Here is a 25,693-nt window from a genome sequence, read left to right as displayed (position 1 = left end):
TCCCATGCAGTCCACTCTCCCCTCACCGAATCCACCCCGAATCGCTCACAACAATGTCAAATAAGTTAAAAAAGAAAATGAAAAGAAAATGAATAAAAGATATAACAAAAGCAACCAAAACAATGTGAATCAACCAAGTGTGAGACAAGATGAAGAGAAGGAAAATACTCTGTTGGGATATATATATTTTTAGTTCTATACATCCCGTGCATGTGTATCATTTTCCTTTAACATTGTATGAACTGACTGGGAATGCCCATGTCCTCTGTCCACCTCTGTCTGTCTGTTCCCGGGGTCTATGGTACAAGGAATAGAGATGGTTTTGAAATGGGGAAAAGGTAAACCACAAACACCATCCCCCTCTCCCTCCCTCCCATCCTTCTGTGCAGGTGAGAAAGGAGAGAGTGGGGTGTGATGAGGCATTTGTTTGGGTCTCCATTGGGGATTTCCATGGTGATCACCGGCAGGTGTGCATCTCCACCATCTTGCGGCACTGTTTGCACTTGACGTAGCAGCACCAGTGGAACTTACAGCTGCACCTGTCCACCACCTCCACCTCCTCTGTCTGGAAGCCCCGGCCGCAGCACATCAGCTCACAGCCATCGATGGCCTTCGACGTCCGGTTACACTGCCGCCCCGCCGTACCCAGCATGCCTGGTGTGCGCGGGTCGTGGTCACAGAAGTCGGGGCTGGGCTCCAGGTAGACCAGGTCTTCGTCTGTGTGAGGTTTGAACTGGGAGTTCCGTGGCACCAGGACCTTGGTGGTGCCCACCTTGCGCTGCTCCACCTCTGTGGCGCCGTCAAATTTCTCCTTGATGGCGTTGCCCACCTTGCGGAATGGCGGCATGGCCTTCCAGCAGGTCTTCACCTCACAGGAACCTGACACGCCATGACACTTACACTCCACACGCATGTGGCTCAGAATGGCCTGCAGGGAGACAGAAATAATGCATGTTTTTATCTCCTGTCTTTTTCTTTGCTGTTGACTTTGCTATGACAGAGTTGTTGGTTGTGATATATCATACCTTCCTCCCGGCCTCATTGTTGTGTAGGTTCATGAGTGCTCTGCTGGGGGACTGTCCTTTACTCCTCTCCCTCACATCAACAAAGGATTGAGAGAAGGCCACTCCATAAGCAATGTTATCACTACAGCCTGACCACTGGAACCCTGGGAGGGAGGGAGGATGAGAGAGAGAGAGAGAGAGAGAGTTAGCAGTCAAACAGTGTGTGTGTGTGTGTGTGTGTGTATGTGTGTGTGTGTGTGTACCTTCTGGACTGACTCCGTGGACGTTGTGGTCGCAGCCACATTTCTCCAGCTCTCCGCTGCTGCAGGCCCGGGTCACAGCGAACGCCACACTGGCTGCTGAGACGGCATAAACAAAGGCTGCCTCCCGAGTGCCTGTCAAGAACACACACAGGCCAGCGTTAAACACACACCTACAACTGAAATGCCAATGTTTTTATCCTGAGAAGTTCATAAGTATATTTATTCTAAGATAAGTTACTGATACTGAGGCGTACCCTGTGTGACGACCTTGCCGAAGACAGGCATGGTTTCCAGTGTGGAGCAGTTCCATCGGCGGTTCCGGAACTGAAACTGGCACTCGTCTATGGCTAGCTGGGCCCCGTGCCGCACAGCATCCATCACCTCCACACTGCGCTTACAGATCTGCACCTGGTTAGAATAATGATCATTATTACAGATCTGTATCTGGTTAGAATAATGATCATAACATTACAGATCTGCACCTGGTTAGAATAACGATCATAACATTACAGATCTGCACCTGGTTAGAATAACGATCATAACATTACAGATCTGTATCTGGTTAGAATAATGATCATAACATTACAGATCTGCACCTGGTTAGAATAATGATCATAACATTACAGATCTGTATCTGGTTAGAATAATGATCATAACATTACAGATCTGTATCTGGTTAGAATAATGATCATAACATTACAGATCTGTATCTGGTTAGAATAATGATCATAACATTACAGATCTGTATCTGGTTATAATAATGATCATAGATTACAGATCTTTACCTGGTTCAAATTCAATTACTATGGCTTGTATCTTGAATTTAAAGACTTGGACATACACTACCGTTCAAAAGTTTGGGGTCACTTAGAAATGTCCTTGTTTTTGTCAATTAAACGTCAACGTCAACAGTCGTTGACGTCAACAGTGAAGAGGTGACTCAGGTATACTGGCCTTCTAGGCAGAGTTCCTCTGTCCAGTGTCTGTTCTTTTGCCCATTTGAATCTTTTCTTTTTATTGGCCAGTCTGAGATATGGCTTTTTCTTTGCATCTCTGCCTAGAAGGCCATCATCCCGGAGTCGCCTCTTCACTGTTGACGTTGAGACTGGTGTTTTGCGGGTACTATTTAATGAAGCTGCCATTTGAGTACTTGTGAGGTGTCTGTTTCTTAAACTAGACACTCTAATGTACTTGTCCTCTTGCTCAGTTTTGCACCGGGGCCTCCCACTCCTCTTTCTATTCTGGTTAGAGCCAGTTTGCGCTGTTCTATGAAGGGAGTAGTACACAGCGTTGTACGAGATCTTCAGTTTCTTGGCAATTTCTCGCATGGAATAGCATTCATTTCTCAGAACAAGAATAAACCGGTCTTTGTTTCTGGACATTTTGAGCCTGTAACCGAACCCATAAATGCTGAGGATCCAGATACTCAACTAGTCTAAAGAAGGCCAGTTTTATTGCTTCTTTAATCAGAACAACAGTTTTCAGCTGTTATAACATAATTCCAAAAGGGATTTCTAATTATCAATTAGTCTTTTAAAATGATAAACTTGGATTAGCTTTTCTTTCAAAAACAAGGACATTTCTAAGTGACTCCAAACTTTTTAACAGTAGTGTAACTTTTATAACATATGTACCATCCTGTCATACCCTGCCAACCTTGAAACCTGAAAATATTGCCACTGTTTGACATGGTAGATGTGTACCTGTTTATGGATGAGTCCTCGCAGACGTTCACACGTCTCCTCATCATTGATACTGCCCACCGACGACAGTTTAGCCAGGTACCTGACAGAGACACAAAGAAGGGGGGGGGGGGAGTAATATTAAATATGCACCGAGACTAATAACAACACAATGACCCCTCCAATAACAATGATGAGACGAAAGTGACAGACACAGATGCCTCAGTATGAGCTCGGTGCAGATTTAGTTCTACATCATGTTGAGAAGAGGGAAATAGTTGTATCATCTAAACCACCTCCAGGGCACACAGGTCACTCCTCACCCCTTCAGTCCCATATCTCTTTGGCTAAAAGCACCTTACAGAAATAGACCCATCTCATACGCTCATCACAGACATACTCTTCACCAGAACTTTTGACAGAGGGGCTGTCTGGGCCTTGTCTGTGGCCCTCCCTCACCTCTCTCTCCTTCCATCTCTCCCTTCCTCTCTCTATCTGTCCCTCACCTCACTCACCCCCCCTCCCCTCTCTCTCTCCCTCTGTCAGTCTCCCTGTACTTCTCTCTCTCTCCGATGTTGACAGGATATCATTAGGTAAGGTTGATTGGGGTCTCTCCCAGGGCTGATAGTCCACACACCTCCTTCTAGCCTTCTGCCCTCACCACCTAGCCCAGATAATCTCTCTCTCTCTCTCTCTCTCTCTCTCTCACACAGTCACCTCCTCCTCTCCATGCAGATAACACCCTCTCTCCCAACACACACACACACACACACACACATACTCTCTCTCTCTCTCCATCTCTCTCATGGTCATCTCCTTTCCACTCAATAGTCAGATAACCTCGACCATGACCACTCGACCACATCCTCCCTCCGACAGTCTTGTCTATACAGCAGGGGACCTCACTATCAGAGCACTGCTGCCGTCCTCCCTCAGCCTGTCTGAATGCTTGTCTGGCAACAACAATCAATCACTTTTTATGAATGAAATGGTACAGGCTCAGTTCATAACCAACTGTCTTCACCAACAGATAAAATGGTAAATACTGAACATATACTGTATAATCTGAACATATACTGTATAATCTAAACCTATACTGTATTATCTGAACATATACTGTATAATCTGAATATAAACGGTATAATCTGAACATATACTATATAATCTGAACATACTGTATAATCTGAACATATACTATATAATCTAAACATATACTGTATTATCTGAACATATACTGTATAATCTAAACGTATACTGTATAATCTAAACGTATACTGTATTATCTGAACATATACTGTATAATCTGTACGTATACTGTATAATCTGAACGTATACTGTATAATCTGAACATATACTGTATAATCTAAAAGTATACTGTATTATCTGAACATATACTGTATAATCTAAACGTATACTGTATTATCTGAACAGATACTGTATAATCTGAACATATACTGTATAATCTGAACATATACTGTATAATCTGAACAGATACTGTATTAACTTGTTTCTTTTTACTGTTTTTTCATGCACCTCAGAATCATGGATGCATTATTCTCTTCATTTTAAAGTTGATAGATTTGCAGTTAAATAATTATCCTTCCTCAATTTGTACATACGCATCTTCCCCTCAATAAAATATATTGAAGTTCAAATACAGCTATACAAGAAAAAGACCTACGACCTTGAGCTGTGTGTTCTGTCTGTTTGGGTACACAGTCTCCACACATCCAGCTATGATAGTGTGATGAAGTCACCTTGAGACCTCTGAACACTGGAGAACCACTGTCTGTCTGCACTGCAGCTGGTGAGGCTCAGCATCTCTCCTATCACATAAACCTGTCCCCCTCAGCATTCAGTACCCCCACACACGCACACGCACACACACGCGCACACGGACGCACACACTAACACACACACAGAGATGAAAGTACTCATAAAGCACCAGTTGCTGTTGCTGGCATGCCACTGGCCCAGCCCTGACCCTGGAAACATTTAATAAACATTGGATAAAGCACATGGGAAGGACAGATAAGCTCTCCGCAGGTGTAGTTCTGTCTATGTGTTTGTGAAACCCTACTGCATGGGAAAAGACTAGCCCAGACATTTGGGGAGTCTGTGCATGTGTGTTAGTGTATGTTGGTGTGTGTTAGTGTGTGTGTTTGTGTGTTCAGTGCCTCCATCTTTATTTGGCTGTGTACCCTCTGTTTCCACTCTTTCCCCCTGCTCTCATTATTCTTCCTTTCTTTCCCACCCACACCATCTCTCTCACTCCCTCTCACTCTGGGAGGTATAGTCAGACGGTTCGTGGTCGCATTCCACCTGGAGTGTGGTTTGTTCGCCGGCTACTGTGTGTTTGTGTTGCATTACACATCGCAGCCCTGACAACACTGCTGGCTCCAACAAGCTTAGCCCAGAGCAACTTAGCACGCAACCACTCCACTACAGCCTTACTGCAGAAACAGAAAATGTAGAGCTGCAGTGGTAACTGAGAGAGTGAGAGAGTGAGAGAGAGAGAGAGAGAGAGAGAGAGAGAGAGAGAGAGAGAGAGAGAGAGAGGGTATCTGGGCTGTAGAGGAAGGGTGGTGAGGGTGGGGTGGAGACTGAGAGAAAGGAGGAGAGATAGATAGGTGAGAGAAACTTCCCCTGGCTAAACAAGTGTGTTGCTCTAAAGATGCCATGCTGTATACCATATCTGTGGTAGATAGGTCTGTATCTGAGCTCTGGCTATATCAACTACCCCTTCCTCTGAGGACAGATCAACCCCCAGATGAATCTCTACTAACACAGAGGATGTCACAGAGACCAGCCCTCACACACACTAACACAGAGGATGTCACAGAGACCAGCCCTCACACACTCTTCCAGACACCTCTATCTGTCTCTGTCTCTCCCAGGGTATCAGTTGATTAAACTAGCACTGCTTACCTTTCCTCTGCGGAGTACACAGGAGAGGTAAACAGGTGGAGGTATATATAGGTTTAGGAAGCTCCTCACAGCAAACAATACACAGTAATAGATACTGTTTATCTGTGTTCACTGCAATATTCAGCTGTAGTTTTATCCTATAGTACGTTATCATTGCTTCACTGTGCATGAAATGTAAGCAAAAATGTTGTTGTTTTTTGACCACACAGCTAGTGGAGGACAAAGTTTAGCCAGCCAACAGGACAACCACAGACATTCTGGAAGCATGATTGGGAAAGTAAGTGGAAAGGTTTGTGGCAAGGCACACGCGCAGATACTCAAACACACACAAATAGCAGTGAGGGGTCTGTAGAGATTACCCATTCTAAATTGCAATCTTTGGATTCCTGCATACTGTGGTATGCCCCAGCACATTGACGAACCCCTCACCTAGATATATGGGCACATAAAATATAGCAAATCGTTGTACCTACGGTACTGCACCGCGGCTGACACTGGCTGGCTACCAACCTCTCTCTCTGTGTTTGTGTATGCGTGTGTGCGTGCGTGCGTGCGTGCGTGCGTGCGTGCGTGTGCGTGTGTGTGTTTCTCATGGGGTTGGGTTAAAAGCAAAATATGCATTTCCAAGAAAACTAACCATTCATGATTATTCTTAGAGAAACTCCAGGCCCATGTATATACCAGCAGCATGGATGACTCTGTACGACCACTTTCTGAGCTAGTATGATATGATGACCTGGGATAACCTCTGCTGGACTGGAGTCAGATCAGCAGACACACTTGCAGAACCCAGTCTGGCCTGCAGAGGGCAGCCTGATCTCAGTCTCCTCTCAGGAGTCTCCCCTGAGGCACAGAGGCAGCACAGCCCAAGGCCCAGACAATCAACAGCCAGACAGAAAAAGTTTATCCTTCAGGTTTCAACCAAGAAGCTTAGGCTGCTCTGAGACGTAGACAACATAACATAATTTCTTGGCAGCCATGTTAGTGCCTTCCAGGCAATGTTCTTAAAGGACTGACTCTGACAAAAACAAACTCACGGTCTGCACCCGACAGCAAATGTGTTTCATCAGAAAACTATGTTAACATTTTACGGAAACTGGAAAGGATAGATTTGATAAGCAATTATTTTGAGCCTGATTGTCAGTAGAGAAAATGGGTGCATCTCAATAATGTAATGGTTTTCTCTCCTCATCTTCTTTCTTCAGTTTGCAGTGAAATTAAAGAACTGGTTCTGGTTGGCTTCTTTCATGACGGCTTAACATTTCTTATGTTATCAGACTATTGTGACTATTGAGATGTACACCATAGGAGTCTATGGGAATCTGTGCAGCTGTTGTGGCTACAGTATATTACAGTACTGTACAAATTAAATATAAAGCAAGGACATATTTCAATAGTAATTGAAATGACCATCATAACAATCTCAGCAATATGATGCAGATGAGGAGGAAAAGGTCAAGGAAAGGAAAGAAAAGAGGAGGAGGAGGAGGAGATAGGAGTGTGACACTGTTTACTGTTTTCTTTTTTGCAGTTATATATTCATTTGGAAGGGGGATTGCCAATTCTTGCTTTGAGATTGACTATTTGTCTTGAACTGTTCTTGGATTGGATTTTGACTTCCTTATTAACATTGGACATTGAGACTTTGGTTAGGATTATATATGAACTTCATTTTGGGACTATCATTGAAAGAAGGTGAAATGTTTATTTTGATTTAAATCTAATTGGTTACAATTTACTCATCTTTGCTCACGTCATATCAATGTGTCTGCTATGCTTTGGTTGCTCTCATATTGACACAGTATTTATTTGAACTTTCAGATGGTATCTTAGTTTGTGATCCAAGCTGATTGTTGCAGGAGGATGCATAAAGAAGAGCTGGCTGCTGCAGGAGGAGGGCATAAAGAAGAGCTGGCTGCTGCAGGAGGAGGGCATAAATAAGTGCTGGTTGTTGCAGGAAGAGTGCATAAAGAAGTGCTAGTTGTTGCAGGAGGAGGGCAGAAAGAAGAGCTGGTTGTTGCATGAGGAGGGCATAAAGAAGAGCTGATGGTTGCACGAGGAGGGCATAAAGAAGAGCTGATGCATGAGGAGGGCATAAAGAAGAGCTGGTTGTTGCAGGAGGAGGGCATAAAGGGCAGGAGGAGGGCATAAAGAAGAGCTGGGTTGTTGCAGGAGGGAGGGCATAAAGAAGAGCTGGTTGTTGCAGGAGGAGGGCATAAAGAAGAGCTGGTTGTTGCAGGAGGAGGGCATAAAGAAGAGCTGGTTGTTGCAGGGGAAGGTATAAAGAAGAGCTGGCTGCTGCAGGGGGAAGGTATAAAGGGGATGTTGCATAAAAGAAGAGCTGGTTGTTGTTGCAGGAGGAGGGCTATAAAGAAGAGCTGGTTGTTGCAGGGGAAGGTATAAAGAAGAGCTGGTTGTTGCAGGGGGGTAGGGTATAAAGTAGAGCTGGTTGTTGCAGGGGAAGGTATAAAGAAGAGCTGGTTGTTGCAGGGGGTATAAAGAAGGTATAAAGAAGAGCTGGTTGTTGCAGGGGAGGGTATAAAGTAGAGCTGGTTGTTGCAGGGGGGGTAAGGTATAAAGAAGAGCTGGTTGTTGCAGGGGAGGGTATAAAGAAGAGCTGGTTGTTGCAGGGGGAAGGTATAAAGTAGAGCTGGTTGTTGCAGGGGGAAGGTATAAAGAAGAGCTGGTTCTTCTTTAGGAGGGTATAAAGAATATGGAAAAGGAAGAGGAAGACGGAGACAAGGTGGATGAGGAGATTATTAGAGGGAGGAAAGTAGAAGGAGGAGTGATGGAAAAGAGGAAGGAATCGAGGGAGAGGAGATAGTTGGATAGATGCAGAGGAGATGGGCTGAGCTGAGGAGAGGAGATATGGAAGAGGAAAAAAGAGAGGTGAGAGGAGATGGGGGAATGAGGAGTGAAACAGAGGAGGAGAGAGAGGAAAGAGGAAGTTCTTCCAGTCAGAACATAAACTGTCTCAGCCTAGTAGTCGGGTCAAACCAACAAACAACAGCAAACACTCACTCAGACTGACCCTACAAGTGAACTCTAACCTTAACACATGAACCCCGGCCTTCACTCTCAGCTGCTGACAGTCTGACTTAAGCTAAACCCAGAACCCATTATGACTCCTGTTAAGCAGGGAAATTGTGTACAGTGGGGAACGGAATTATTGACACCCTTGATAAAGATGAGCAAAAATGACTGAATGACTGTATAAAATAAATAATTCAAATGGTATATTATATATAAAAAAATTGGGGAATTTGAGTATTTTATACTACTACAATTGCTCAGAGAATTATATTTTGTTTAAACACTAATACTTTTTTTTTTCATCAAATTATTGACGTTTCTTTCCAGTACCTTTTAATACCTAATCCTGTGATGATAAAGACACTGAGCCATTTCTAAAATGTTTTACAAATTGGGGAACACATTGGGAGGGATCTTAGACCATTCCTCCATACAGAATCCTTGATATATTTAATGGGTTTCAAGTCTGGAGACTGAGACGGTCATTGCAAAATGTTGATTTTGTGGCCAGTGAACCATTTCTTTGTGGATTTTGACAAGTGTTTGGGTTATTGTCTTGTGGCCAAGTTTCAGTGTCCTGGCACAGGCATGTACTGACCAGAGGACAAGTGTCTTTACTAACATTTTCAACCTCTCCCTGACCCAGTCTGAATTACCTGCACGTTTCAAGCAAACCAGCATAGTCCCTGTGTCCAAGAACACCAAGGCAACCTGTCTAAATGGTTACCGCCCAGTAGCACTTATATCTCTAGCAATGAAGTGCTTTTGAAAGACTGGTAATGGCTGACATCAACACCATCATTACAGAAACCCTGGATCAACCCAAATTTGCATACCGCCCCAACAGATCCACAGATGATGCAATCTCTATTGCACTCCATACTGCCCTTTCCCACCTGGACAAAAGGAACACCTACGTGAGGATGCTGTTCATTGACTACTGCTCAGCATTCAACACCATAGCGCCCTCCAAGCTCACCACTAAGCTAAGAACCCTGGGACTGAACACCTCCCTCAGCAACTGGATCCTGGACTTGATGGGCCCCTCAGGGGTGCATGCTCAGTCGTGCATGCTCAGTCGTGCATGCTCAGTCGTGCGTGTCCGCACACGACTCCAACACCATCATCAAGTTTGCCGACAACACGATGGTGGTAGGCCTGAACACCAACGATGATGAAACAGCCTATAGGGAGAAGGTTAGAGACCTGGCAGTGTGGTGCCAGGACGACAACCTTACCGTCAACAAAACGAAGGAGCTGATCGTGGACTACAGGAAACGGAGGGCCGAACATTCATGGTCCAAACACACCAAGACAGTCGAGAAGAGGGCACGAGCACGTCTCTTCCCCCTCAGGGGGCTGAAAAGATTTGCCATGGGCCCTCAGATCCTCAAAAGGTTCTACAGCTGCACCATTGAGAGCATCTTGACTGGCTGCATCACTGCTTGGTACGGCAACTGCTCGTCACCCGACCGCAAGGTGCTACAGAGGGTAGTCCGTACGGCCCAGTACATCAATGAGGTGGAACTCCCTGCTATCCAGGACCTCTATACCAGGAGGTGTCAGAGGAAGCGCTAAAAATTGTCAAGGACTCCAGCCACTCAAGTCATAGACTGTTCTCTCTGCTATCGCAACTACCTCAACTACCTTGTAACCCTGCATATAGCCTCGTTATTGTTATTTTATTGTTTTACTATTTCCTTTTTTATTCAGCAAATATTTTTCTTACATTTTAAAGTGGCAATACAGTGCCTTTGGAAAGCATTCAGAACACTTGACTTTTTCCACATGCTATTACGTTACAGCCTTATTCAAAAATGTATTAAATTGAAAGGGTAAACAGTTTTTTATTTACATAAGTATTCAGACCCTTTGCGTTGAAACTCAATATTGAGCTCAGGTGCATCCTGTTTCCATTGATCTTCCTTGAGGTGTTTCTACAATTGGAGTCCTCCTGTGCTAAATTCAATTGATTGGTCATGATTTGGAAATGCACACACGTGTCTATACAAAGTTCCACAGTTGACAGTGCATGTCAGAGCAAAAACCAAGCCATGAGGTCGAAGGAATTGTCCGTAGAGCTCCGAGACAGGATTGTGTCGAGGTACAGATCTGGGGAAGGGTACAAAAACATTTCTGCAGCATTGAAAGTCCCCAAGAACACAGTGGCCTCCATTATTCTTAAATGGAAGAAGTTTGCAACCACCAAGGCTCTTCCTAGAGCTGGCTGCCCGGCCAAACTGAGCAATCGGGGGAGAAGGGCCTTGACCAAGAACACAATAGTCACTCTGACCGAGCTTAAGAGTTCCTCTGTGGAGATGGGAGCAACTTCCAGAAGGACAACCATCTCTGCAGCACTCCAACAATCAGGCCCTTATGGTAGAGTGGCCAGATAGAAGCCACTACTTAGTAAAAGGCACATGACAGCCTGCTTGGAGTTTGCCAAAAGGCACCTAAAGACTCTCAGACCATGAGAAACAAGATTCTGTGGTCTAATGAAACCAAGATTGAACTCTTTGGCCTGAATGTGAAGCGTCACGTCTGGAGGAAACCTGACACCATCCCTACGGTGAAGCATGGTGGTGGCAGCATCATGCTGTGGGAATGTTTTTCAGTGACAGGGGCAGGGAGACTAGTCAGGATTGAGGTAAAGATGAACGGAGCAAAGTAGAGAGAGATCCTTGATGAAAACCTGCTCCAGATCACTTAGGACCTCAAACTGGGTGAAGGTTTACCTTCCAACACAGCAATGACCCTAAGCACACAGAACCCGATCGAACATCTCTAGAGAGACCTGAAAATAGCTGTGCAGCAACGCTCCCCATCGAACCTGACAGAGCATGAGTGGATCTGCAGAGAAGAATGGGAGAAACTCCCCAAATACAGGTGTGCCAAGCTTGTAACGTCATACCCAAGACTCAATGCTTTAATCGCTTCCAAAGGTGCTTCAACAAAGCACTGAGTTAAGGTTGTGAATACTTACGTAAATCTGATATTTCAGTTTTTTATTTGTAATAAATTTGCAAAAATGTCCAAAAAACTATTTTTGCTTTGTCATTATGGTGTATTGTGTGTAGATTGATGATGATTTTTGGGGGATTTTTGATCAACTTTAGAATAATGCTATAACATAAGAAAATGTGGAAATTGTCAAGGAGTCTGAACACTTTCCAAAGGCACTGTATGTAACTTTTTGAGCGACACGACCAAATACTGTGAAATGTGAGTTATAGGTCTATTAATTTATTTGAAAGTCTAAGAAGCATTAGATCTGTTCTATCTGCGCTATTTCTATGCTTCCCGTTTTTAAGTTTTGTTAGATGGTACAGTGATTGTCTACACTATACTAGCTTATTTTGTCAAATAAACTGAATTTAGGCAAATTACTAGAGTTTTAACAACCGGGAAATGGTGGAGTGACTTCTGCATAGCGCAACTTTAACACTTTATTGTTGGGAATGGGTTCGTACGTAGGCATTCCCCGGTAAAATCTACACCTGTTGCATTCGGCACATTTGATCAAAACATTTAGATTTATTTGATTTGATTGTGGCTAAATGTCCTGGTACTGGGTAAAGTTCATGATGTCGTTGACCTTAACAAGGGCCCCAGGACCAGAGGAAGCAAAATAGCGCCAACAACATCACATATCCACCACCATATTTTACAGTAGGTATGGGGTTATTTTCTGCTCATGCATTTCAATGCCAAACCCACCACTGGTGTGCGTGGCCAAAGAGCTTTATTTTCATGTCATCCAACACATGTAAACGCCTGGAGTTTTCTGCACTTCATTCGCACTTCGATTGGAACTGGTGCTTTGGTCAGATGACATTAAAATAGAACTCTTTGGCCTTGCACACCAGTGGTGGGTTTGGCATACACATGAGAATGTATGAGCAGAAAATAACCTCATACCTACTGTAAAATATGGTGGTGGATCTTTGGGAATCATCCCAATGTCTTCTCCAATTCATAAAATATTTTAGAAAAAGGCTCAGTGCCTGTTAGCCTCGCAAGATGGAGCATTCAATATAGCTCAGTATTTTGAATTATTTATTTCATATAGTCATTTTTGCTCATCTTTATCAAGGGTGTCAATCATTTTGGACCCCACTGTACATGCACAGAGACACTGGATTGGATCTAAAGGAAATGCTTTTGCAATATGACAGAGGGTGCCTGTACACCATTTAAATACATGCATAATGCGATGCCAGAACATGAGTTTAGTCTGTCCAGATATAACTTACTGGTCCGTTTGCAAAAACAAGCCCATCCTGTTTCAAACATCATCTGAAATATGGTCAACATACAGTGCATTCAGACAGTATTCATACCCCTTGACTTATTCCACATTTTGTTGTGTAACAGCCTGAAAGCAAAATGGATTAAATATGTATTTTCTCACCCATCCACAAACAATACCCCATAATGAAGTGAAAACATGTTTTAGAAATGTTTGCAAATTTATTGAAAATTAAATTCAGAAATATCTCATTTCCAAAAGTATTCACACCTCTGAGTCAATACTTTGTAGATGCACCTTTGGCAGCGATTACAGCTGTGAGTCTTTCTGGGCAAGTTTCTAAGAGCTTTCCACACCTGGAGTGCACAACATTTGCCCATTATTATTTTCAAAACTCTTCAAGCTCTGTCAAATTGGTTGTTGAACATTGCTAGACATCCATTTTCGGGTCTTGACAAAGATTTTCAAGTAGATTTAAGTCAAAACTGTAACTCGGCCACTCAGGAACATTCACTGTCTTCTTGGTTACCAACTCCAGTGTATATTTGGCCTTTGGCCAGGTTTTCCTCTATAATTTTTGACTATACTTAGCTCCATTCCGTTTCTTTTTAACCTGAAAAAATCCACAGTCCTTAATGATGACAAGCACACCCATAACATGATGTAGCCACCACAGTGCTTGAAAATATGGAGAGTGGTAGTCAGCAATTTGTTGTAATGGATTTGTCCCAAGCATAACACTTTGTATTCAGGACAAAAAGTGAATTGCTATGCCACATTTTTTGCAGTATTACTTTAGTGCCTTGTTGCAAACAGGATGCATGTTTTGGAATATTTTGTATATATCCATCCATAATATCCATCCTCAGTTTTCACCTATCACAGCTATTAAACTCTGAGTTAAGAAAGTTATTTTTGTAGTCACTGGGTGTATTGATACACCATCCAAAGTGTAATTAATAACTTCCCCATACTCAAAGAGATATTCAATGTCTGCTTTTAATTTTGTTTTACCCATCTATCAAAAGGTGCCCTTTTTTTGCGAAGGATTGGAAAACATCCCTGGTCTTTGTGGTTGAATATGTGTTTGAAATTCACTGCTCGACTGAGGGACCTTACAGACAACTGTATGTGTGGGGCACAGAGATGAGGTAGTGAAGTTATTTATAATAAGGGTTACATGGAGAAAATGGGACCTCTCTGAAATGAAAATGGATGGCCCTCCCTTCAGCAAAATACATTTGACCTAAATTCTCCCTGAATGCTTAAAAAAAGTGACCCTTCCCTATACCTAAAATAATAGACCAGAGCCTTAGATATGCAGTTTTAGAAATAGTTATTTGTCCTGTAAGCATTACATGTCAACATGGGCATTTTGATAGTGCACAGGGCTGTGGGCCAGAAGGCTGTGGGTTCGCAGACCACCATGGACAAGAGTAGGCTTGGCAAGATCGCTTTTATAGTAAAATTATTGCATGAATCTAGTATCATATTTGCAGGTCCGAGAAAAAATTGCCTGAATATTTTTTTAATACCACACAAATTACCGAAATTACAGTCTAAGAATGGACAGAAAGATAGGCCTGTGTTCATATTATCATATTTTTCAAATGGCAAGTCAGTGTGTCTTGTTTGCAATGAAACTGTCCCAAATAATTTAATTTGAGATGCCATTAGGAATCTGAGCATGGTATTTTCAAAAGTTAGGCCTACCTTTCCACTCCAGACAGAGTAGGCTTACCTTTCCACTCCAGACAGAGTAGGCCTACCTTTCCACTCCAGACAGAGTAGGCCTACCTTTCCACTCCAGACAGAGTAGGCCTACCTTTCCACTCCAGACAGAGTAGGCTTACCTTTCCACTCCAGACAGAGTAGGCCTACCTTTCCACTCCAGACAGAGTAGGCCTACCTTTCCACTCCAGACAGATTAGGCTTACCTTTCCACTCCAGACAGAGTAGGCTTACCTTTCCACTCCAGACAGAGTAGGCATACCTTTCCACTCCAGACAGAGTAGTCTTACCTTTCCACTCCAGATAGAGTAGGCTTACCTTTCCACTCCAGACAGAGTAGGCTTACCTTTCCACTCCAGACAGAGTAGGCCTACCTTTCTACTCCAGATAGAGTAGGCTTACCTTTCCACTCCAGACAGAGTAGGCTTACCTTTCCACTCCAGACAGAGTAGGCCTACCTTTCTACTCCAGATAGAGTAGGCTTACCTTTCCACTCCAGACAGAGTAAGCTTACCTTTCCACTCCAGACAGAGTAGGCTTACCTTTCCACTCCAGACAGAGTAGGCCTACCTTTCCACTCCAGACAGAGTAGGCCTACCTTTCCACACCAGACAGAGTAGTAGGCCACTCCATAGTAGGCCTACCTTTCCACTCAAGACAGAGTAGGCTTACCTTTCCACTCCAGACAGAGTAGGCCTACCTTTCTACTCCAGATAGAGTAGGCTTACCTTTCCACTCCAGACAGAGTAGGCTTACCTTTCCACTCCAGACAGAGTAGGCCTACCTTTCTACTCCAGATAGAGTAGGCTTAGTAGGCCTTTCCACTCCAGTAGGCTTACCTTTCCACTCCAGACAGAGTAGGCAGAGTTACCTTTCCACTCCAGACAGAGTAGGCTTACCTTTCCACTCCAGACAGAGTAGGCATACCTTTCCACTCCAGACAGAGTAGGCCTACCTTTCCACACCAGACAGAGTAGGCCTACCTTTCCACTCCAGACAGAGTAGGCCTACCTTTCCACACCAGACAGAGTAGGCCTACCTTTCCACACCAGACAGAGTAGGCCTACCTTTCCACACCAGACAGAGTAGTAGGCCACTCCATAGTAGGCCTACCTTTCCACTCAAGACAGAGTAGGCCTACCTTTCCACTCCAGAGTGGTCACGGACCAAAGCGCTGTTTTGGCCCAGACCACTTTATATAATCGGATCTGTTTTATTTTCATCAAAATCTTAGGCTAATATGGGGTAGGTCTGTGTTTTTTTTGCCATTTTCCTTAATTAAAGGTAGGCCTATGGTATACCCTCTCATACCCCCTCAATTTGATTCTTGGTTTTAAAGGAAAACTCCACCCATAAACTATCTTTTGGTGTTTGTTTCATTAGTCCATTGTTGACATAGTCCCAAAATGTTTTGCATGTTATCAATCAAGTTTTCAAGATATGTAACTTTCCAAAAACAGAAATTTGGCCCATATGATGCATTTTACATCATATGATGTTGTGTTTTGCATCATAAAATACAGGCCAGATTTCCTGAAAACTTAAATGCTGACATGTAGGCTATTTAAATAATGCATGGTGGGTGGAGGAATCTATGGACATAGCATCCTATAGCCTAATTTCCTCTGTCAAACAGGTAAGCCTACCTCTGACTTCTTAAATAGGAAGAAACCTTTGATTCTCCTCCTGAAATGCCACTGTAGCTCTACACAGCACAGCCATTGGTTAAGCAGCACACAAAAACGGTTTTGATCAGTAAGAGCAGAGCAGGCCGAGGCTCCGGGTTGGAATATCAATTGCAGTGTGTAATGTAATCTAGTTTTATTTACACCATCCTAGCAGCTATCTTAGAAATATAACTTTTATCTGTGCTTCTCTGAGCATGCACTTCGTTGCCTATCACCTATATATCTGTGATGCATGATATCAACTTTAGGCTCTGGATAAAACAGTTTGAGACCACACTAAGTAGACTATAGGCGCAATTAATATTGAGCACCCAGCGGAGTATCAGAGATGAGGGATGGCATCAGGCACACATCGATATATAGCCTAATAAGTAACGAATACTAAAACAATGAGAAATATTGAAATTTAATCAATTACAAATTACACGACCCTCCCTTGGACTACATAAAAAAATACTAAACCCTCCCCTTGATTGAAATTGAAAAAGCTCCTCCAGGTAACGAATCTGTAAATTGTAAATTGTCCCTAATTACTGCATTATTTGACGTTTGTCCAAATTGGATTTTATCTTTGACAGAATCGTCGATTTATGACTTAGGAGTAATTTGTTCTATTCTATTCTTCTCCCTGGAAGGAACAGAACTCTATTCTAGTGCAGCATTGGATGCATGGTGAGATCCATGATCCTCTTACTGAAACCATACAGAGCGAGCAGGAGGGAGGCGACAGTCTATTGTTTAAGTCCCTATCTAAATTTGTGACGAATAACGCTCAAAATAGCTCTCATGCCTTTAACCACACACACCACGTTCCAAGCTAGCCCCTTATTGCAAAACTCTATGATGCAGACAAGCACACACACACACACACACACACACACACACACACACACACACACACACACACACACACACACACACACACACACACACACACACACACACACACACACACACACACACACAGAGAGGAAAGAGAAAGAGAGACTTGGTGGTGGTCTGGTTTGGTGGTCTAATGTGCAGCCAGGTCACCCATGATACAAGTCCGTATTCGACAATAATCCATGTCTGAGCACGTTGTGAGATGACATGGAAACTGGCCACTAGGGGCAACAGTGAGTGCTGTTACCTTCAAGTAGGTTTCGGTTCTGCTAGGGCATTGTGGATGGAAATGGCCGAGGGGCGTAAGCATCTGCCTCTGATTCCAAAGGTTACAAGTCCAAATCCAGTGATAGTTTTAAGCTTATCCCAAACCTTAACGCTTACCTTAACCTGTCGGGGGTCAATGCCTAACCTTAACCATTTGGGGGTCAATGCCTAACCTTAACCATTTGGGGGTCAATGCCTAACCATAACATTTTGGAGTTAATGCCTAAAGTAATGCCTAAAACTTTAAAAACCTTTACATTTTAAATTTGGAAGAACTTCAGAATTTGATGTTTGAGAAACATGGATCAACGTCTAATTCTGACATGAGACGGTGAGAGCTAGTTTCTAATGTATGCGCATTATGCCTGTGCTTGTGTGTGTGTGTGTGTGTGTGTGTGTGTGTGTGTGTGTGTGTGTGTGTGTGTGTGTGTGTGTGTGTGTGTGTGTGTGTGTGTGTGTGTGTGTGTGTGTGTGAGCGATGGGGTCATGGTGTTAGGGTGAAATGTGCTCTAATGGAGACAGCAGCAGAGCAGGCACCAGATAACACAAAAATACACTCACAAACTCAATACACTCACAAACACGCATATTGACACAAACACAGAGAGAAAGAGAGAGAGAGAGAGCGAGAGAGAGGGGGGGGGGAGCGAGAGAGAGAGAGAAGAGGCAATACAAGCCACCTCCCACCTGGTGCGTTAATCCTCTGGCCTCAACAGGTCAAGACCACTTTGTGTGTATGTGTTTCATCAGACATCCACCTTGTGCCATTTCCCTTTCTATTCTTTTCTCTCCTCATCTCACTCACTATTTTTCTCCTCTCTCTCTCTCACTCTCCTTCTTCTCCTCCCTCCTCCCTCCTTTGTTTTTTAGTTTTGCAGTTGTGCTTTTCCTCTGGTATCTATGTTGGCCTGTGTTAGCCGTAGTGTATTAGTGTGAGCAGGAGGGGGTCTGGGGACAGGACGCTGACAGGAGAACATGAATGTGACAACCTGACTACAGCTTCATCACCACTTCGTCACTGCTGGTATTTGTGTTTGCAGTGTGTGTGTGTGGTGTGTGTATGTGTGTGTTTGCAGTGTGTGTGTGTTTGCAGTGCAAGGCGCCACAGTGTAGCGCAACGCCAAGGTCCCTGCTTTCTCTGGTTACTCATCAGCTGCCATCTCTTTATCGCCTGCCTAACACACTGACCATGCCTATAGTCTATTTAATACACACACACCACTGCTGCTCCAAGCCTTGAAACCCTCGGCAGACATGCTAGAGCATCCTGAACAGTTTTATCATTTGACAGAGTGAATATTGGTGGTGCAAAGTAAAATATATATTGTTTTTATCATAACAGACGAAGTTCAATATTTATTTGTCTTTGAATGTATAAGTGCGTATCAATATATCAGCTTTAACAGACAACTGTATATTCTCATTTGTTTTTATGACAGCACATAATTTCAAATACATTTGTAAAAATTAGCAGGTTCATGGTCCACATGGTTCAATAATCACTGACATTTTCAGACAAGATAGAACGACCAAAAGGGGTGGTGTTGCAATCTACTGCAGAGATAGCCTGCAGAGTTCTGTCCTAGTATCCAGGTCTGTACCCAAACAATTTCAACTTCTGCTTTTAAAAATCCACCTCTCTAAAAACAAGTCTCTCACCGTTGCCGCCTGCTATAGACCACCCTCTGCCCCCAGCTGTGCTCTGGACACCATATGTGAACTGATTACCCCCATCTATCTTCAGAGCTCATGCTGCTAGGCGACCTAAACTGGAACATGCTTATTAGCACCCCAGCCATCCTACAATGTAAGCTTGATCACCATCTTAAATAAGTATCTTAAATAAGCATGTCCCATGAAAGAAATTTAGAACCAGGAACAGATATAGCCCTTGGTTCTCTCCAGGTCTAACTGCCCTTAACCAACACAAAAACATCCTATGGCGTTCTGCATTAGCATCGAACAGCCCCCGTGATATGCAACTTTTCAGGGAAGCTAGAAACCAATATACACAGGCAGTTAGAAAAGCCAAGGCTATCTTTTTCAAGCAGAAATTTGCTTCCTGCAACACAAACTCTAAAAGAGCTGCAAAATCTGGACCCCTACAAATCAGCCGGGCTAGACAATCTGGACCCTTTCTTTCTAAAATTATCTGCCGAAATGGTTGCCACCCCTATTACTAGCCTGTTCAACCTCTCTTTCGTGTCGTCTGAGATTCCCAAAGATTGGAAAGCAGCTGCGGTCATCCCCCTCTTCAAAGGGGGGGACACTCTTGACCCAAACTGCTACAGACCTATATCTATCCTACCCTGCCTTTCTAAGGTCTTTGAAAGCCAAGTCAACAAACAGATTACCGACCATTTCGAATCCCACCATACCTTCTCCGCTATGCAATCTGGTTTCAGAGCTGGTCATGGGTGCACCTCAGCCACGCGCAAGGTCCTAACCAATATCTTAACCGCCATCGATAAGAAACATTACTGTGCAGCCGTATTCATTGACCTGGTCAAGGTTTTCGACTCTGTCAATCACCAAGTCCTCATCGGCAGACTCGATAGCCTTGGTTTCTCAAATGATTGCCTCGCCTGGTTCACCAACTACTTCTCTGATACAGTTCAGTGTGTCAAATCGGAGGGCCTGTTGTCCGGGCCTCTGGCAGTCTCTATGGGGGTGCCACAGGGTTCAATTCTTGGACTGACTCTCTTCTCTGTATACATCAATGATGTCAGTCTTGCTGCTGGTGAGTCTCTGATCCACCTCTACGCAGACGACACCATTCTGTATACTTCTGGCCCTTCTTTGGACACTGTGTTAACAACCCTACAGGTGAGCTTCAATGTCATACAAATCTCCTTCCGTGGCCTCCAATTGCTCTTAAATACAAGTAAAACTAAATGCATGTTCTTCAACTGATCGCTGCCTGCACCTGCCCACCTGTCCAACATCACTACTCTGGACAGTTCTGACTTAGAATATGTGGACAACTACCAATACCTACGTGTCTGGTTAGACTGTAAACTCTCCTTCCAGACTCACATCAAACATCTCCAATCCAAAGTTAAATCTAGAATTGTCTTCCTATTTCACAACACAGCATCCTTTACTCATGCTGCCAAATATACCCTTGTAAAACTGACCATCCTACCGATCCTCGACTTTGGCGATGTAATTTACAAAATAACCTCCAATACCCTACTCAATAAATTGGATGCAGTCTATCACAGTGCCATCCGTTGTCACCAAAGCCCCATATACTACCCACCACTGCGACCTGTACGCTCTCGTTGGCTGGCCCTCGCTTCATACTCGTTGCCAAACCCACTGGCTCCAGGTCATCTACAAGACCCTGCTAGGTAAAGTCCCCCCTTATCTCAGCTCGCTGGTCACCATAGCAGAACCCACCTGTAGCACGCGCTCCAGCAGGTATATCTCTCTGGGCACCCCCAAAAACAATTCTTCCTTTGGCCGCCTCTCCTTCCAGTTCTCTGCTGCCAATGACTGGAACTAACTACAAAAATCTCTGAAACTGGAAACACTTATCTCCCTCACTAGCTTTAAGCACCAGCTGTCAGAGCAGCTCACAGATTACTACACCTGTACATAGCCCATCTATAATTTAGCCCAAACTACCTCTCCTCCTACTGTATTTATTTATTTTGCTCCTTTGCACCCCATTATTTCTCTCTACCTTGCACATTCTTCCACTGCAAATCTACCATTCCAGTGTTTTACTTGCTATATTGTATTTACTTCACCACCATGGCCTTTTTTTTTGCCTTTACCTCCCTTATCTCACCTCATTTGCTCACATTGTATATTGACTTATTTTTCTACTGTATTATAGACTATGTTTGTTTTACTCCATGTGTAACTCTGTGTTGTTATATGTGTTGAACTGCTTTGCTTTATCTTGGCCAGGTCGCAATTGTAAATGAGAACTTGTTCACAACTTGCCTACCTGGTTAAATAAAGGTGAAATAAATCATGTTTTTTAAAACATTGGTCCTCAAAGGCTAATGGGCTTTACTCAGTTAATGTGTAGCTAGGCCTATTCCTTAAAAGTATGGGATCCTGTCAAGCAATTGTCTATGAAAACACTGTATGGGTGTTAAAAAAACAATCATAAACTGGTGGTTCAAGCCCTGAATGCTGATTGGCTGACAGCTGTGGTATATCAGACCCTATACCACAGGTATTTCAAATTCAATAAGCAATCTAAAACAAATATGCGAGGATTATGATATTCTCCCCAGGGCCAATTCACGGGGGTTTATGTTGAGTAAATAAATTAAACTGAAGCAACAAACATGTTGGACGAACCCCTGCATTCCCCTTGACAAACGCCACAATTGTGTCAATTAGGCTATATGATGACGTACCTATTCCACCCCCCCCCCTTCAAGCCGCACGCAGGTGCAACAGGGAAATCGCTCGCGCCATAGGATAGAAGAAAGAGACGAGGGCGAAAAGGAGGCTTTGACCGAGAAAATAATGAACAGTAGTAGTCTACTGCAGGCCCGTCAGCCCCGATTCTAGAGAGACATTAGGAGTATGACTCAGCGCTCAGTAGCCGATGAGTGGTTTAGAGAGGGAGATTGAAATTCACACGGGATATTAGGCAATAAGAAAATGAGTTAGGGTACAAACAAATAGTTCACTCAACAGTGTTCCCGTCGAACTGGGAATTGAATCATCGCTTATCCAAAATGATATCGCTCATTTTAAACATTCATGAGCTTTGGCAGGCGTATTATAGCCTAAACAAATTGTATACTAAATTGTAATTAGCCCCCCATTTTTTCATGGTGCTATGTTGTTTTAAAGAACCAAAAAGGAAAAGGCATGCAATACGGGTATAGGCTACCTATTCAAAAATAGTGTTCATTAGATGTTCAATAGAATGAGAATGTTAGAATAGCCTATATTGCAAATAACTGGCTGACACATGTCAGCATAGCTAAACACAGAAACACTTTGATATACCTGGAAATCATGATGACATTAGGCATTTTGCCGTAGCACTACGCAGCTGATTCCATAAATAAACTAATCATCGTGTTTTGATCATTTGAATCAGCTGTGTAGTGTTAGGGCAAAAATCAAAACGTGCACCCCTTGGGGTCCCGAGGACCGAGTTTGGTAAACGCTGCATTAGACCATTCTATGATCTATCGCCTGTAATTGACTACAGGCCTTTTCGATTTCAGCAAAGAACAAGACGAGTATGTAAAAGATCATTCAAATCACCACGAGAAAAATGCTCTGCGTTAGCAGACACAATTTGGAGATAAATAGGCCTATGCGGTGAGCCATAACAAGTTGAACATGTTTCAGAAAAAAACTAAATTAAACTGGAAGTTTACTACAAAATTTGGTAACATAATCTAAATCGACCATTTTATCGAAAACATCTGTTTTTCGTTAAATAATGGCTAAATACGATGTTCTTATTCAACGAACCTGCATACCAGACATTGATACGAATATAACTTCTTGGAAAATAATGATTCCAGCATTATGCTCAGTTGCTCAACATAATCTATACGATCATATTCGATTCATTCATTAGATGTGACTAGTTTTGTGTGAATACAGATCCATAAAATTATATTCCCATCATATTGAGGCCAAAATTAGACTATTACCTTCGAATTGAAAAACTCTAATAAAATATATAGATTAATGAACATATACTTTCAAAATCTACTTGACCTATCAAATATTTGCAATATAGGCTAGGCCTATAAACGTGCTTTTTAAAAACATTTATCTTCAGTGAATTTTTACATGATCTGACCTACAGAGAATTTTCCTCTGCAGTATTTGTTCTGAGCCCTGTTTCCCCTCTCCTTTACTTGTGCTGTTCCCAGCTGACAGGTCTCCTACACCGGTGCCGGGAGAATGGAGAGGGGGGTTGAGGCTGCTTGGTTCAGGGCTGAGGGGGAGAAGTGCACATGCTCCTGGTCGATCCCGCAGACAGAATAATCATATTTAGCAGACTAGCAGAGAGGGTTTTCACTGCGCGTGGAACATGTCTGCACACGCCCGCGTTCTGCTCTCTCGCCACACCTTGAGTCCAAAAACACGAGCTGCCATCAAACCCTATAGCACAATTAATAATCAACTATCTATTTTTAACATAATAATACAGGTTCAATGTATGTATAATTTGATGACATTGTAATGCATGTGGCTACTAAATGCACTCATCAATGTTTTAGCAATTTATCAATGCACAATGCAAGATTGAATGGTGGCTTATGCTATATAAACTCTAATAATCATAATCATTTGATAAGGCTATCCTCATGTCCACAGAGCCCATTTCTGTCAACATATACGATATTATATTCACCAGTTATACGATACAAACACTAATCATTGAAATAAAAATGCTAGTCACACGGTATTTATATCATAAAAAGGACAGTAAAACCCAGAGTTGTTGCTTAGCTCTCTCTCTCTATCGCTCTCTCTCTCTCTCTCTCCGTCTCCCTTGAGGTATGCAGACCCACCTAACCACCTCCCACCTCTGAGAGCAAGCACGCACTTGTGACCGAACAGCGAGGCTCGTGCAACGGGGAGAAATGGGCAATAAGGTGCAATGTGCTCATAATGTAGTTAGTCTGGCCCTAGTCACATACTCAGTGTAGGCTACCCTGCACATTGCAGGTCCCAGGGGACAACTGAGACTGACAACTAATGGTGTTTTACCTTGACAAATAGCCTATAACGGAATTGGGCCTTGCACACTCAGATGCACTGACACTGGCAGCTTCATCGAGGTAACAGGCAAGGTGAGATATTATTCTTATTTGACTGACAGGTGCAGAAGACCTATTATAATATTGTTAGCTTATAGCCTAACAGTCGAGTGGATGAGTGGAGTGATTGGGTTAACAACGACAGGGCATTGAGCTGTGACACTACGGACACACAGAGATCACAGAGACAGGGACAGGCAGAGACAGAGAAAGGGACAGACACAGGGACAGCGTCAGACACAGGGACAGCGTCGTGATAATGACAGGAACAGGGGAAATGTGAGGTTTGGGATGGTTTGAAAAGAGACGGAGGAAGATATTTTGGGAAGAGTGGAGAGAGTAGTGAAAGTGCAGACTGGCCAGGTTTCGGGATGGGGTGTGGAGGCGAGGGAGAGGAGGTGGGCAGAGAGTGGAGGGAGGCAGAGAGGGGAAGATGCAGAGAGGTGAGAGAGGAGTTGGAGTCCGTAAACTTCACTTACAGCCAGTTACTGGCGTTGGCCGAGAGCAGCGCGAGGAAGAGCATCAGCAGGGACCGTAAAACATATTCCGCGGTCATCGCGAGTGCTACCAGGAGAGAAAAATCCCAAAGAGAGTTTAAGTAATCCACAGAAAGTATGGCAGGGATCTCTGCCACGCGCTCCCAGGGGGAGGGACGAGAGCTGGCGGCGGTGGTCTAGTGAAGTACCGGAGATACGTGGGACCCCGTTAAATACAGTTAATCCATCATCACACATCCACATAGATCAACCGGAGAGGCGTGAGACTCGCAGCTGTGTCACCCGGTCCGTTCGTCTCCTGCTCTCTCTCCACACAGAGAGAGAGGAAAAGATGGGAGGATAGGGAAAAGAGAGGATGCTAAAAATACACAGAAATTATTTTTTTCTGTGTCACGGCGCCAAACTCGGGAAGGCTGGGACTGAATTGGAACCTTCTTATTTCACGTGTTTACTCTCGTTCCTGTTTTCGCGTTAACACCACCGGGCGCGCAATGAGAGGGGCAGTAAAAACCTGAACGACTTCTTCTCGAGTTGGAGTTGTAATCCCTCAGGTGCTCTCGAGACGCTCCTCGATTGCGGTGTTATTGCTACTGTGGTCCATTCCAACTGATGGGCTTTGGTTCTCTTTACGTTGTCACACACACATTCACGAAACACACTCTTCACACAATCTTTCACAGCCTGCCACTGTGCGTTTGCTCTGTG

General features: G+C 43.6%; 1 protein-coding gene across 2 annotated transcripts; it reads right to left on the bottom strand.

The window, feature by feature from the left end:
• LOC112254526 (protein Wnt-4a) lies at positions 1 to 25,693 on the bottom strand. 2 transcript variants are annotated; one of them, XM_024427193.2, is made up of 6 exons: positions 24,971 to 25,693; positions 2,971 to 3,052; positions 1,522 to 1,675; positions 1,268 to 1,399; positions 1,026 to 1,168; positions 1 to 928 (listed from the first exon to the last, which is right to left on the bottom strand). In XM_024427193.2, the coding sequence occupies exons 1-6, from the start codon at positions 25,045 to 25,047 to the stop codon at positions 458 to 460; spliced, it is 1,059 nt and encodes a 352-aa protein (XP_024282961.1). In that variant the 5' UTR covers positions 25,048 to 25,693; the 3' UTR covers positions 1 to 457. The 2 variants fall into 2 exon arrangements, with proteins under 2 accessions (XP_024282961.1, XP_024282960.1); XM_024427192.2 differs by having other exon boundaries at positions 1,026 to 1,399.

This window comes from Oncorhynchus tshawytscha, linkage group LG07 (genome assembly GCF_018296145.1).
Source record: "Oncorhynchus tshawytscha isolate Ot180627B linkage group LG07, Otsh_v2.0, whole genome shotgun sequence".
In the NCBI taxonomy this organism is placed as follows: Eukaryota; Metazoa; Chordata; class Actinopteri; order Salmoniformes; family Salmonidae; genus Oncorhynchus; species Oncorhynchus tshawytscha.
Note: the sequence above shows the minus strand (reverse complement) of the source record. Positions and strands in the feature narration are given on the sequence as shown.

What these genes read in the sequence shown, in the direction of transcription:
- LOC112254526 (XM_024427192.2), bottom strand. Translation starts at nt 25,047, where the DNA reads ATGACCGCGGAATATGTTTTACGGTCCCTGCTGATGCTCTTCCTCGCG. An exon ending in CGGCAAGGTCGTCACACAGG is followed by an intron (nt 1,400 to 1,521) that starts GTACGCCTCAGT and finishes TGTTCTTGACAG; the next exon opens with GCACTCGGGAGGCAGCCTTT. An exon ending in ACAATGAGGCCGGGAGGAAG is followed by an intron (nt 929 to 1,025) that starts GTATGATATATC and finishes GTCTCCCTGCAG; the next exon opens with GCCATTCTGAGCCACATGCG.